This window comes from Pelophylax lessonae (genome assembly GCF_965119305.1).
Source record: "Pelophylax lessonae genome assembly, chromosome: 1".
Classification (NCBI taxonomy): Eukaryota; Metazoa; Chordata; class Amphibia; order Anura; family Ranidae; genus Pelophylax; species Pelophylax lessonae.
Window position 1 is genome coordinate 798,131,666 of NC_138768.1, and position 15,564 is coordinate 798,147,229.

At 39.9% G+C, this 15,564-nt stretch overlaps 1 protein-coding gene across 2 annotated transcripts in view; it reads left to right on the plus strand.

Annotated features, from left to right (window-relative positions):
* The window catches only part of SORCS2 (sortilin related VPS10 domain containing receptor 2), a 1,364,824-nt gene that overhangs the window by 740,305 nt on the left and 608,955 nt on the right, over positions 1-15,564 (plus strand). For both annotated transcript variants that reach the window (XM_082243140.1, XM_082243141.1), the window contains exon 3: positions 11,627-11,714. In XM_082243140.1, the coding sequence (XP_082099266.1) occupies positions 11,627-11,714 (88 nt within the window). The remainder of the gene's footprint in view (positions 1-11,626; positions 11,715-15,564) is intronic.

The following is a 15,564-nucleotide window of genomic DNA, read 5'->3' on the forward strand; positions in this document are numbered from 1 at the left end:
AATTGATTTATAGCTAAAGGCAATTTTTTTTCTGTTTAAGAACTCCTGTCAGTTTTTGTTGCTGTCTGTGCCCCCATTAGGGAGATTCATTCTCTCTATTTGTCCTGTTTACCGTTATCAGGAATACATGAGAAAACAGTAGGGATAATGGCTCTGGTGACAACCAGGGATTCCTTCACTTTGCAGGGATTTCCTCTCACTTCTTGTTTTGGCTATAGAACAGGAAGTGAAGGGAAAGCTCTGCAATGGGACATAGAAGGCAAAAAAAAAAAAAAAAATCGGACAGGGGTATAACCCTGGAAGATCAATAACAGCGCTTGCTCTGATGTATGTAAAATAAAAATAAAAAAAATACAAATTAATAAACCTAAATGGGTGACTGATAATTAGTATTATCTAACCTAATATGTAGATTCAAAACAATGGTGCAAAGTTATTCAGAATAAACATACCAGTAAGTACATAAACAAAAAAGTAGCATAAATATAAAAAAGTGAGAAGTGCTTGCCGTATATACTCGAGTATAAGCTGACCTGAATATAAGCCGAGGCACCTAAAAGTGGGAAAACGTATTGACTCGAGTATAAGCCTAGGGTGGGAAATGCAGCAGCTACTGGACCCAACTGGACCACCACGAGACACAAAACAGGGGCAGTGGGCATGGTACAGGAGATGCAGGGCTGTGGGCATGGTACAGGAGATGGTACAGGCATGGTGCAGGAGATGGTACAAGCATGGCACAGGTGATGGTACAGGCATGGCACGAGTGATGGTACAGGAGATGGTACAGGCATGGCACAGTTGATAGTACAGGAGATGGTACAGGCATGGCACAGGGGATGGTTCAGGCATGGCACAGGTGATGGTACAGGCATGGCATGGGTGATGGTACAGGCATGGCACAGGTGATAGTACAGGAGATGGTACAGGCATGGCACAGGAGATGGTACAGGCATGGCACAGGTGATGGTACAGGAGATGGTACAGACATGGCACGGGAGATGGTAAAGGCATGGCACAGGAGATGGCACAGGCATGGCCAGGTGATGGTACAGGCATGGCACAGGAGATGGTACAGGCATGGCACAGGAGATGGTTCGGGCATGGCACAGGTGATGGTACGGGCATAGCACAGGTGATGGTACAGGCATGGCACAGGTGATGGTACAGGAGATGGTACAGGCATGGCACAGGAGATGGTACAGGCATGGCACAGGTGATGGTACAGGCATGGCATAGGAGATGGTACAGGCATGGCACAAGAGATGGTACAGGCATGGCATAGGTGATGGTACAGGATATGGTACAGGCATGGCACAGGTGATGGTACAGGCATGGCACAGATGGTACAGGATGGCACAGATGGTACAGGAGATGCAGTGCTGCGAGCATGGTACAGGAGAATGTCCTGTACCATGCCTGCAGCACTGCATGAGGAAATGCAGGAGCTGCGGAGGAGTCTCACTTACCTGTCGGTGAGGCGCCTTACATTTAAAAATGGTACCACCCGGCGCCAACATGCGCTGCCGATGCTCGGGAAAGCCCGTACACATTCGGCTATTCCTGGGCAGACGGTGCATGCGTGGTGACGTGTTGGTGCCGGGCGGCGCCATTTTTAAAAGGTAAGTTGGACCATGACTCGAGTATAAGCCGAGGGGGGCTTTTTCAGCATAAAAAAACATACTGAAAAAGTCAGCTTATACTTGAGTATATACGGTATTTAAATATCAACCACAGTGAATAATATATAATGCACCCTTCTTTACTATATCCAAATGCAATGTATACAATTTTTGTTTTTGGGTTTAGATAATAATAATAATTGTTAAATAATAATAATAACACTTATAATCATAGTAATAATATTAGGTATTATTACCAGTTATAATTCTTCTTTTTCTTTTTCTTCTTCTTTTTTTTCTTATTATTCTGCTTATTATTATTATTATTATTATTATTAATAATAAATAATATTTAAGCTATTGAAAACTGCTAACTACAGTATAATAAAACAATCTATCAGGCAAATAAAATTTTAGATGACAAATCCAGATTACTTTTATAACTGTGTATTCACTGGAAGTACACCAAAGTTCCCCTTCATATAAGATTTTGTGTTTTCCTGAACGCAGGCTTGTGTGTTTCAATATTCTTGGCTCAGTGTCTTCGCCAGATTAATATCCAAAGAAATGTAATTGAACCATGTGCCTATAGGAACACCATCCTGCCACAAAGTTAAAAATATCATGTGAAGGAGGTGAGAGAAAACCATACTGACGTATTTATCTACAAACTGCTGAAATTTGGCTGTTTTGCATTAAGTCAGGAACAGCGATTTATTTTTACACATTATGGCAGCAGCTCTATCTTACTGCCGGTTCACACTATAGCGATGTCAGACATTGCATGTGATTCGCACCGCACTGCTCTGCAAATCACATGCAATGTCTGTGCGATTCAGCAATACAGATTGCATGGATGAATTCGCATTGCATTCAGACCAAAGTCGTGCAGGACCCTTTTTTTGGTCCGCACCAGAATCGGATCGCATGAGTGTTCACACCTTTGCGGCCTGATTCCTGTCCGAATTAACAGTTCGCACTGCGATATGCAAACTAATCTGGGGGTGTCATTAACTTTGTGTAGCACCCTCCTAGGTAGGTGATAGTGAGAGAGTATAGTTTTTGGCTCTGTCTGGCTACCAGAGGATCAGCAGGCAAATCTATATTGCTCTCTGCCTATTAGAGAGCAGTATCTGTTAGTGAGGTCTGCTCATTGTGCTCAGTACTAAGGATGATCAAACTTTTTAAAAGTTCGGTTCGACCAGAACACCCGAATTTTCCAAAAGTTCGGTTCGGATTTGAGAACCCCATTGAAATCAATAGGACCCGAACTTCGGTAATCAAAAAACACCATTTTGAAGCCCTAAAGCCCAAAAATTTCCCCTAAAAAGTTCCTAGGGTTCTGGGTCATGCTCCATTAACTATTAATCACACAAAAGAAAGTTCTTAAAAATTGTAATTTTTGATAAAAAAGCCAATTATTGAAAAAAAAAAAGAGAGATTTTTTGATTTTTACTTTGGATTTAGTATCTGGGGGGTCTAAAAGGTGTGCATGTGAATTTTCAGCTCTGTAGCATGTCCAGAACCATGAAAAAAAAAAAAGATAATTTTTCAGTAGAACAGGGATGTGGGTCGGGACCCTCCTTTAACTTTAACACCTATATGATCTTTTTTTCTGGTTCTGGACATGCTACAGAGCTGAAACTTCACAGGTACACCTTTTAGACCCCCCCAGACACAAAATCACACAAAAAAAAGTTCTTAAAAATTGTCATTTTTGATAAAAAAGCCAATTATTGAAAAAATTAAAAAAAAAAAGAGATTTTTTGAAATATATGCTTGCGCTAATGAAATCATTTACAGTAATATATTTCTGCTACTATCACACCTATATATGTCTAGGTGTGTATATAAATATATCTATGTGTGTATATATACCACTATACACAAGTTCAGATGTTTTGCCTGCCTCAAAAGAACCCCAAAAAATGCCAAAAAAAACGCTAGCGTCAAAAAAAAAATGCCCAGGTGTGTTTTTGCTGGCATTTTTTGGGGGTTTTTGGAGGCAGGCAAAACATCAGAACTTGTGCACAGTACCACTATACACAAGTTCAGATGTTTTTCCTGACTGCAAAGATCCCAAAAAAATGCCTTCTATTAAACCGGCAAGGTGTTACAGGAGCGAAGCAAACCCCCTGTCAGAAAGTTTTCTAATACAAACAATCTTTTTTTTTCTGGTTCTGGACATGCTACAGAGCTGAAACTTCACATGTACACTTTTTAGACCCCCCCAGATACGAAATCCAAAGTAAAAATCAAAAAATCTCTTTTTTTTTTTTTTTTTTTTAATTTTTTCAATAATTGGCTTTTTTTTATCAAAAATTACAATTTTTAAGAACTTTTTTGTGTGATTTTGTGTCTGGGGGGTCTAAAAGGTGTACCTGTGAAGTTTCAGCTCTGTAGCATGTCCAGAACCAGAAAAAAAAAGGATTGTTTGTATTAGAAAACTCAAATGTTTTGCCTGCCTCCAAAACCCCCCAAAAAATGCCAGCAAAAACACACCTGGGCATTTTTTTTTTTTTTGACGCTAGCGTTTTTTTTGGCATTTTTTGGGTTCTTTTGAGGCAGGCAAAACATCTGAACATGTGTATAGGGGGTATATATAGACATATATGTCTGTATATATACCCCTAGACATATATAGGTGAGATAGTAGCAGAAATATATTACTGTAAATGATTTAATTAGCGCAAGCATTTATTTCTGCTACTATCACACCTATATATGTCTAGGGGTATATATACAGACATATATGTCTATATATACCCCCTATACACATGTTCAGATGTCATGTCTGACATCAAACATGTCCTCAAAAAAGCACTGGCAGTGGCAGCCCCTGCAGCATAAAAAATGCTTGGCTGGTGAGAAGCCATATGGGTGTGCTGAAGCTATTCAGAAAAATGATCTTTTCTCTATAGCGGTCACCCTGCTATGGAAGGGTTTTGTCACCCTGCCATAGCAGTCACTGCCAGTTAACCCTACACTACACTACATCAAACAGAACAGCTCGCAGGATTATGAGAAAAACAATTAAAAACCCACGTTTGACTGCACAATCCCTCCAGAAAGATCTGGTAGACACTGGAGTTGTGGTACACAATTCCACTATAAAGAGATACTTGTACAAATATGGTCTTCATGGAAGAGTCATCAGAAGAAAACCTCTTCTACGTCCTCACCACAAAAATCAGCGTTTGAACTTTGCAAATAAACATATAGACAAGCCTGATGCATTTTGGAAACAAGTTCTGTGGACCTATGAGGTTAAAATTTAACTTTTTGGCCGGAATGAGCAAAGGTATGTTTGGAGAAGAAGGGGCACAGAATTTAATGAAAAGAACCTCTGTCCAACTGTTGAGCATGGGGTGGATCAATCATGCTTTGGGGTTGTATTGCAGCCAGTGGCACAGGGAACATCTCACGAGTAGGGATGATCGAACGGTTCGGGTCGACCATTGGTTCGACCCGAACATTGACTGTTCGAAATTCGGCCGAATTCCAAACTTTTTGCTGAAAAAGTTTGGAATTCGGCAACCAGAACCGACCAAAATGCAATGGGACAGGAACTGGGCTTTAAAAGCCCGTGATTGGACCAGAACCATTAGTAAAAGCCAATTGAGGGGGCAGAAGAATGCTAGGAATGTGATTGGAGTGATTGGGGGTCCAAAGGCCAATCATTAGTGAATACGCCCCCCAGTATATAAGATAGCCCCGCCAAATCTCTAGCATTTTAATACAGGGATGTGGAAGAGAGTGGAAGCAGTTCTGTTACTTCTGCTTCAAAGTGTCATTTAGCAATTATTAGTGTGAGGAAAGGGATATGCAGTGTAGTTAGGGTACTATTTTCCACTATAGTAAGATTTAATAATCTAGTTTCTGTAGGGAAAGTGTTAAGTGTCAGGGTGACCGTAGTGTAGTGTAGGGTTAACTGACTCTGACTGATATGGCAAGGTGACAAAACCCTTCCATGTCAGGGTGACCGCTATAGAGAAAAGATTGTTTCTCTTAGAACTGCTATAGAACATGATGGTGGCTTCGCCCCTGTCACACCCGGCTTTTTGTTGCAGGCGTTTTATTGGGCTTTTTTGAGGACATGTTTGGAGTCAGGCATGACATCTGATCTTCCGTGTAGGGGTATATATACACACACACATGTATGTATATATACACATATACATATATAGGTGTGAAAGTAGCAGAACACTATGCTTGCGCTAATGAAATAATTAACAGGCCTATGGCTCTGCTCCTATCACACCTATATATGTGTATGTGTATAAATACATATAAGTGTGTGTGTATATATACCCCTATACAGAAGTTCAGATGTTATGCCTGCCTCTAAAGACCCCTAAAAAATTAGGGAATTGTTTAAACCATTAGAATATGTGTAACAGTGTGTAGAGGAAATGACTTGCCTAGGAATCAGGAAGTGTTTTCGTGTCCTAGCCCACCGCAGATGTGCAGACTGATACAATGTCTGCAAGTAAGCAATATTTAGCAATAGTTTGCAATAGGTTATAGTTAGATTCTGGTAAGATGAGCACGGGGGGGGGGGGGTGAGGGGGGGGGGGTTATTTGAAGGGTTAAGTGCACCCACCCATGGGAGGGGAATTATATCCTATCAAGGAATAACATGATTGTGTGCCATCTTTAATTGTCATGTGATATCCTGTACTGTGCATCATTGCATCCTGTAACCTGGTTTTGTATAAAGGATTGTGCGCAAGCATTAAACATTGAACATCATACCGACTTCCATTGTAAGTGTGTGGTGTTTCCTGCAGGGTTCATGAGCAAATTGAACAGAAGGTAAGAGGTTACCAGAGAATAGAGATAAGCTATAAGTTAGAGTGTTTTACAGGTACTAGTAGGAAAGGTAGCCTATTAGGTACTAATAGGAAAGTTGATCTATTACAGTGAATTTGCACGGTTTCCGCATCGCACCAATGTGAACCGGCACTAAGAAGCATTACTGTGTTAATTATGTATTCCAGGCAAGCCACCAAAGAATAGCATTGAAAACAAGGCAATGGCTGCAGCATTGTTTGACAATTCCAGTGGAGCCACCACAGAAATGACTTTGCAGCCGCAGACATTAGTTTGTCCTTTGGTTATTTTCTTCCGAACTAAAGAGTTCTAAAAACTTAGTGACAGAAGAAATTTAAGAACAATCACACAGTATAGTCCTTATTATTGAAGGGAGTATACATCTTTGTTGCAATGGAAAGACTGACTTTTTATATTAAAGCAGAACTGTAAATCATAGTGGTGAAAGGGCAATCAATATGGTCAGATCTCATGGGGGCATACTGTGTATGTGGGGGTAATGTATATTCCTTCCTGTCTTTGTGTGAGTTCTTTACTACAACCTGAACACTTACAGAGGAGCATAAAATGAAATTATCATGAATTTTGTATATTCAATAATTTCCTTTGTTATTAACAGGAAAATGATCATATTTAAGACTTGCCAACAGGCAGCAAGCCCCTAGCTCTTCTATTGCTATTCTGTGAAATAGGACAAAGAAGCAGGGAGACAAGATTACACAGAGTGTAGAGTGACTCTTTTAAAAGTGACTCTCTTAATGAATATCCAGTTATATTTGATTTATTTAAGAAAGCATCTAGCTCTTTCCTAAAAACTTCTACTGAGCTATCCAGAACTAGTTCTAGAGGGAGTCTATTCCACATGTGAAACTCCTTCCTCGGATAAGGCGCAAATGGGTTGGAAGATAGCCTTTATGTCTTTCATCCATGCTTCCCAGGAGGAGATACAGTATACAGTAAACCCCCCTCCATTGCGGGGGTTTCGTTCCGGACCCAGCCGCGAAAAGTGAAAATCCGCGAAATAGAAAAACCCTATTAAAATGCATTGTAGGCATGTTTTTTTTTACTGTCACTGTACATGTAAAAGCATTTTAAGGTCTTTAAACACACTTTTAAAACAATAGAAACTAATTTAAACACATAAAAGATACTGAGAGACATAGCAAGAGCTATGGAAAACACAAAAATATTTCATTTTTAATGATTTATATAGTAAAATAACATTACAAAAAAAAAAAACGCAATATACCGGGACCGCAAAAACTGAACCGCGATGGAGCGGGAGTTTACTGTAAGGACCTTGTGGGAGGATTAAAGGGGTTGTTGGGATGAAAGACAAAAGAGTGAGAAGATCCCTTGGAGGAAAGCATTAGAGATTTCCCTCTGATGGGATGGGTTGGAATGGAACAATAGTGATGCAACTTTGGTCACCTGTATTTTGAACTTATATTTTATTTTGATGTGAGTAGCACCATCTTTTCCCTCATGCATTGTCAGCACTGTAAATATGAATGTTTCTGAAAATGTTTTACGTGTACTTTGTGCTGTAAACATATCTTTGGATTTACTTACCATGTCCTTGGATTTGAAATATAAATTTGGGCTTTAATAATTTGTTGCAAAGTTCAGTAATTGCCTTGAAAACATGGGCAACAGGTCTCTTTTTCCTGTGCTACCTATGCAAAATGCCCTATACCTGAGGAAGTGCAGATAAATAAAAATGTATTCTGGTTGGGGATGAGTGGTGGTCAAGTGGAGGAGGGTCCGCTTGCTTTGTGGTTATAGGAAAGTTTCTCCTGTGCAACGTCCAGCAAACCTAACCCTGTGTTTCATGGGCCTTGAGTGTTCAGTGGGACCTTTGCAGACTAGGCTTGGCCACTGAAAAATGAGAAACCTCTTGTAAATATATGAGTGTGATTTCCAAAATGGCCCTGGGGCCAAAGTGTGTGAAAAGCTGCATACTGGAAAGATGGTTGCAGCAGTCTCGGACACCTGTTTTTATAATCAGAGAAGTAATTGCTGGGCAATTCAAAGCTATAGAATAGCCATTCTCAACTACGGTTTCTCCAGAGGTTGTTAGGGGTTCCTTGAGCTGTGGCTGACTGACCTCCCATTTGGTGGTACCTACATAGTTCCTATTCCAATGTCATTTGGCAGAGCTAGTGGCATGACACCAGTGATATTTTTAGTTGTCCGTAAGGGTGGCATTCTTACCACCACAGTAAGTAAGGGATTCTTGCCACTGGCCAACAATATATGGGCCAAAAGTGTTGGTTTTGACTGGATGGACCTTTTAATGTGGTAGGAAACCCTCCCCCCCCCCCCCCCAAAAAAAAAGAAAAAAATTAGGTCCCATGCAGCGTTATGTCATAATGTGCTAGCACGCACTGCCTACCAACACATTATGACAGGCTTACCTGCAAACAGGTCTCTTCAGTGCAGCACTGTCACAGCTCCCCCAGTGCTTCTATCTTCACCTGGTCTTTCTTCCGGGTTTGCGGGCCCCGGCCGCTTGAATGGCCGGAGCCACAATGAGGTCATACCCACAACATGCGTGCAGCAAACCCCGCCCAGGCACAGCACTCTGCATTTTGTGTGGCTGATGTCATCGGCTAATGCTGATGTGAACATCTCAATGTACATTTAGGAGATTTTCATTGTACCTACAGGTAAGCCTGATTGTAAGCTTAACTGTAGGTACAAGTAAAGAGAGGGCCTTTACTACTGTTTCAAGATTGTTTCATACATTTTGGTGTATTAAATTACCCTAAATAAAGTGTTCTTTTAGACACTGTCCTACATAACACCATTTGTCTTTTGACTTTCCTTCATATCTTTCACCATTACAGAATGGTTGGAATTCAAATGCCGTATTAAATTTAATTAGAAAACAACGATTTTTATAGGCCATATATCATATTTTACGACAGATCAGTAATGCAGGGGATAAGTATATATATATCCTAAGAGAGAATGAAATGGCAAAACTCTATATAAAGTACTATGCAATTTGTGGGAAAACTGATCCTTATATTGAACAGACTGGCTTGGGTTTCTTTATCGATAAAATATGTTTTCTGGGAAGCTGAAATATTAAAAAATAATGTTTTCTTTTGGTTGAGCACATGGAACGATATTATTTTTGTATGAGGTTTAGCGCTATAGGATAACATACTCTCCATTTTCTCACATACCACATTCAATTCATCTTGTCTACACCGCTAATTGCTCTATGATGGGTGGTGGTTTCCAAACCCACCACAGTGTTTTGTGGTCAGGGCAAGAGAGCAAGTCTGCACATTTTAGCCATAATACCAGATGTATGCTAAAAAAACTCACTAAACTTTCTTGAAGACAAATGAAAAAAGTTTTCTCCTATAGAAATGACCAAGCTGCTTTGTTAGGCTGAGTGAAAATGTGGTAAGAACAAAGAGAAATGCATTCATCAATAGTTTCCAATCAGCTATGCTGTAATTAGATAAGTATAAAATGGTTTCTGATTGATTATGTGGATTATTGCATGTGCCCATTTTCATTACTCTGTGTACTGCATAGATGCCAACTGACCTGGATTTGCGGGGACAGTTCCACATCAAGGTCCTCTGTCCCGATGTTGTTTTCCATGTGGTGTCCATTACTAAACAAGGAGCTAGTCTGCTAATTTAAAGGCCTTATGGCCTTATATATGCTACCTGGCTTTTGCACACTTCGGGATTTATGCCCATGCATGTTTACGCAAGCATGGCATATACTCACTTACAGCTAGCCTGTAACCATTTATAACTATGGGTGGATGTACACTGCAGCTGTCTGTTTGTGGCACAGATATATGCCTGCAGTTGAAGTCAGATGCCTGAAAGTGCCCACATGCATGGGGGCTAACATGGCATTTACCAAAGCTTATGTTGTATTTACTATTGCCTCATGTGCTGAATTATTCTGTATAACAATTGCAGAGCAAACAATCTCCATGAAAGCAGCCTCTGACAGCGACCCCCCCCCCCCGCAAAAAAAAAGAAAACAAAAATATATATATACAGTATATATATATATATATATATATATATATATATATAAAATTAAGGTTGTGCCAGTCATGCTTCTAAATGTTAAAGCTTAACCCTTTCTGACATCTCATGTGGGTTCAATAGCAATTAGAACATGTGGAAAACTCTTGAGTCTCTACTGGAAGGGGGAGAACATTAGATTGAGTTACCGCTGCAGGGGGAGGGTAAGGTAGATGAGCTGCTGATTCACTGCTGGGAGAGGGGAGCGGAGCTGCTTAGTCACTGCTAGGAAGAGGTAACAGGGACAGCTGAATTTCTAAGAAAACAGCTTGAACAACCTGATGTAAAATGTCAGTAAACTTTGATAAATAATTACTCCACAGGGCTTGTAGATACAGAGGACAGAGAAGGCTTGATTTTAGGCTACATTCACACCTGAGCGTAGCGTTTTTCGCGCGTTTTTACCGCGATTTTTGCGGCGTTTTTTACCGCGATTTTACCGCGATTTTTACCGCGATTTTTGTGCAGGCGTTTTTAGATTCAATAGAGATCAATGGAAAACGCCTGTAATCTGCCCAAAAAGAAGCTCATGTACTTTTTTGAGCGTTGGGCGTTTTGTATACAGCTTCAAAACGCTCAGATGTGAACAGGGGCCATTGAAATGAATAGGATTTGTCTTGTTGGGCGTTTTGAGAGCTGATCCTAGAGCAGAAAAACGCCCCAAAAACGCCCCAAAACGCCTACATGTGAACGGAGCCTAAATGTAATTTACTGTTCAGTAGGAATATATTAAAAATAAGTATCCATAGCCCAGCCTTAGGTTCACTTTAGGATATTACGACTTCTACCTGGCAAAAATTGTATGTTTCCAGGAGTTGTCTCTGGAGAACAGAATATGTAGTCACATATAGTCATTGGAGGTTGAGGTAAAATACACATCCAGCCTAAAGCTTTCAAAACAACCATTTCATGCAAAACAATCTATTCCACTGTTATATTTATGTATATAAATTATTGGGTAATTCAACAAACGCAGTCAAAATAAGTCATCCACTCATGTGAAATGGCCCTTTATTATTTCATAGTTAAAAACCATTTGCCATATTTTAACTTTATTTTTCTTTACAAAGTGCTGTTACTTATTTCAGTTTTTCTATTTATCAGGTCTGCAGATTATGGAACAACTTATACAAAGGTGAACCTTCAGCCTGTGATTGATAACTTCCACATCTGCCCTACCAACAAGAAAAAGGTATGTTAAATACATTTAATTAAACACATTTTTTTTTATTAAATGTTGTCTTTTTATCATTTCATATGCTGTATCAACCCAGAGCCCTGGGCTGAGTGTTATATTGTCTCACCATTCTCTAGTATTTATTTTACTTACTCCCCCAATGCAACCAAAACCAAATTTCAACATGTTATATTCTTGAAGATCATCCCCACCAAAAATTATCTTTCTGTTGTGGTTTGAGTAGGCAAGGTTCAGTCCACTAATAACCATTTATGGCGCTATCCTAGTGTTATAATAAATTATAATCAAACAACCATGAAATTTAATTCACAAGCAAAAAGTTGGGGGAGCAAACCCTGAACATGTATTTCTAAAGCTGGTGCAGCTATGATCCAAGCGACATGCATATTAAAAAAGAATAGCGCACACATGCAAAAGAAATGACTATCAAATATGAAGACAATCCATAAATAAAAATGGGGATTTGGTCCCACCATATGGCCATAGTTTAGGACCCACTGACAATGAGGTACTTTGACGTAGTGGTGGGCTTGAGCACGATATGGCCATATGGTGGGACCAAATTTCCATTTTTATTTATGGATTGTCTTCATATTTGATAGCCATTTCTTTTGCATGTGTGCGCTATTCTTTTTTTAATATGAAATGTAATTCAATTATAATAAAGTTTTTCAGCTTCCATTTATTACAAATAGTGCTCAGTGCTGCAAAAAAACAAGTCCACCAATATAGTGCAGTGATGATGGGTTCATCTGTAGTGATTCTTGTGAATACTTCATCATCCCCCTCAGGTGTTCCCAAACTCACCAGAGGTATTTGACTCTCTGCTATTAGCTCAAGAGTCAATCAAGCTTTTGGATATGTCTCCTCCCAGGTCCCTCTCTGCACTCCAGTACTCCTCGGGTGGTACAGTCCAGGGTTGTTCTACGCTTGTAGAACTAGCAAGTGCCACTCGGTTGCAAAACTCAATACTCAGGCAATCATAAAGAATAAAAGAGGGAAACCAACCGGCACTTTCTAATTCTGGAGGCAAAGAACAACCATGGAACGTGCCACCAGAGGAGTACTGGAGTGCAGAGAGGAACCTGGGAGGGGAGATATTCAAAAGCTTGATTGACTCTTGTGCTAACAGCAAAGAGTCAAATAGCTCTGGTGAGTGTGGGAACAACTGAGGGGGGTCATGGATTGTTCACAAGAGTCACTACAAATGAACTCATCACTGCACCATATCGATGGACTTGTTTTTCGCAGCACTGAGCACTATATTCAGTTACTGGAAATTGAGAGACTTTATTGTAATTGGATTGCACCCTTTGGTTGTTTGAATTAAATTTATTATCACACTACACTTAAGATGGTTTATAAATAGGATAGTGCTGTAAATGGTTATTGGTACTGTCTGTCAAATAGTTTATGGGACTTGTGAACAGCAGCTGTCAAAGGGAGTAGTAGGTTTCTTGTCTGTGTTTTTTACTACTTCTGGTACTTATTATTTTACTTTTATATTGCTTTTTTTTTTCTTCACGTAGCGTGGGTATTTTTTATTTTGTAGGGGTCAGTCCACAACAAGGGTTTAGGGCTAACCAGACACCTCCTTTCTGAAACACTTGATTGTCACTGTGTGTGTTCTGTGGAGAGTCCATTAGGGAGAAAATTATGCTACATAGTGTATTCTCCATAGGAGTATATAAAGAATTTACATTTACAGGCTGGCACCAAAAATAGCTTGGACTTAAAGCTGATTACAGACAGTTCTCCCTGCAGCATTAAGAATAATATGAGGGATCAAGCTCTTCTGTAGTTCACCCAACACCGAGATATTGGAGGCAGTGAGCTGACCCTTTAGGCTTTGTTAACTATCCAGGCCAGTTATGTGAAATGTGGGCCTGGTATCATTATCTAGTTTACCTACAATTACTATTGTATGACTTGTCTGCCTAAAGATATCTGTTGTTCTTTGTTATGCAATGTAGCAGTTCAAAATGCTGTTGTGCAGTCTAGGTCTAAGAAATTCTACTGACCATACACCGAAAAATTTGTTTTTAGAATTTTCATTTAGATTTGTAATAGGTAAACTGACAATCAATATCAGCTATACCGATGAGGAAAATCAAAGGGGAAGAATGGAATTTTTTCCCGAACAAATGAAATTGTAACTGTGAAAGTGTTTTTTGCTTAAGAAAATTTGTACTTATTGTAATGTGCATGTCCATCCTGAAATTAAACATACCATGTGAAACATTGGCATGGCAATTACATTTTTAGGGTTTTTGTAGGAAATTTCCCAAGTCCATATTGGTACCATTGAATGCTCTGATGAGAAACTTTGTGAATTTCCGTACAAATGTTGGAACAAAATCCTACTGGTTCTAGAATTTCAACATAATTCTAGCAGGCCCTATTTCTGCCTATGCAGCAGGCTTGAATAAAGAAAAAATATGGAATGGATCAATTTTTTATTATTGTGGTGGCTGTTAAAGTTGTTGGATGGTTTTGGATAGGACAACTGGCAATACTGGCTTTTGCCCCAAGTGCCTGCAAGTATTTGTGTCCTCTTGTTGACGGAGTCTTAAAAAACAGTCATAGTGCAAACATGGCAACTGGCCTCTGCCTGTAAGCATTCATTGACTGCCTGTTATCCTGACCCTCCTGGCTTCAGTTTTGAAAAGGCTCCAGTGTGCAGATAAGTAAAGTCAAAAGCCTTTGTCTACATACTTGTTCCAGGTCAGTACTGAAGCAAAAGGATCAGAATGACAGCTGGGCAGGTTGCATTTTTAGAAGGTGAGGTCAGCAATGACAACCTTCATGTTCCACTGCAGACCAGTTTCTTTAAAGCTGAACTCCAAACAAGCCGCTAAATACAGAGATGAATTACAGTACATATAAGGGGAATGTTTTACCTTCTAAATGATTTAAATTTCTGCCGATCCGGTTTTGAGATGTAAACAGCTCTGCTATACCACTTAGAGCTGAAACGAAGGGCTCTGATGAAACATGCACTGCCCTTGGAACGCGTAAGAATAACCTTCTGGATGAGCACCACTCAAACATCAGGACCGGATTGATGTTATGTTTGCAGTTTTTTACATTTGTGAGTACATTGGATTATATAGTCTTTTAAATAAAGGGTCTTATGAGAATGCACTAGGCTGTTGCACACACTCTCTTTGTCCTTGTTTCAGTTCTTGGTTTAAGATTTTTCCCAACCTGAAGTTGGCAGCAAGCCCTATATGTTGCTGAGTTCCTCACTATCAGTTGTTTCCTGTGAGACAGAAGAAGAGCAATATCTGAGACCATCTATATATAGACTCATAGACCTGTGGGTCTCTTTCATCTCTAGCGCTGATAGGGCTTCCTTTACTGCTCTTCCACTTAGCCTTGTCTGGAAAAGCAGGAGATCTGATTTGTCTGCAGTTAAAGTAGACATCCCACCCCCCCATTGAAATGTTCATAATGAGACAAGTTGACTTACCTAAAGTGGCTGTTAACCCTTACATATACCCACTGAAGTGACTGCCTCTGGTGATACACAGAGATTAAACAAATCCTCCTACATAAGTTGTACTAGTTTATCTGCAGCGCTGTTGCCTCTATATCAAACCAATGTCCAGAATTTACAAAGCATTTCTTAGCTTCAGAAGGAAGGGGGCGGGGATCTGACATCACACACTGCACAGCACAGAGCATGGAGCTGAGTGTAATCTGAAACCAGGAGGGAATGGACACACACCCCTCTACATAGTCTCATTGGAAAACATGCACTTCTGAGGCTGTCAATCACCTGCTGTGTGCTGGAGAGGGGCCAGGCTGTCTCCTAGGACTGTCATAGACTTTCAGAAGTGAT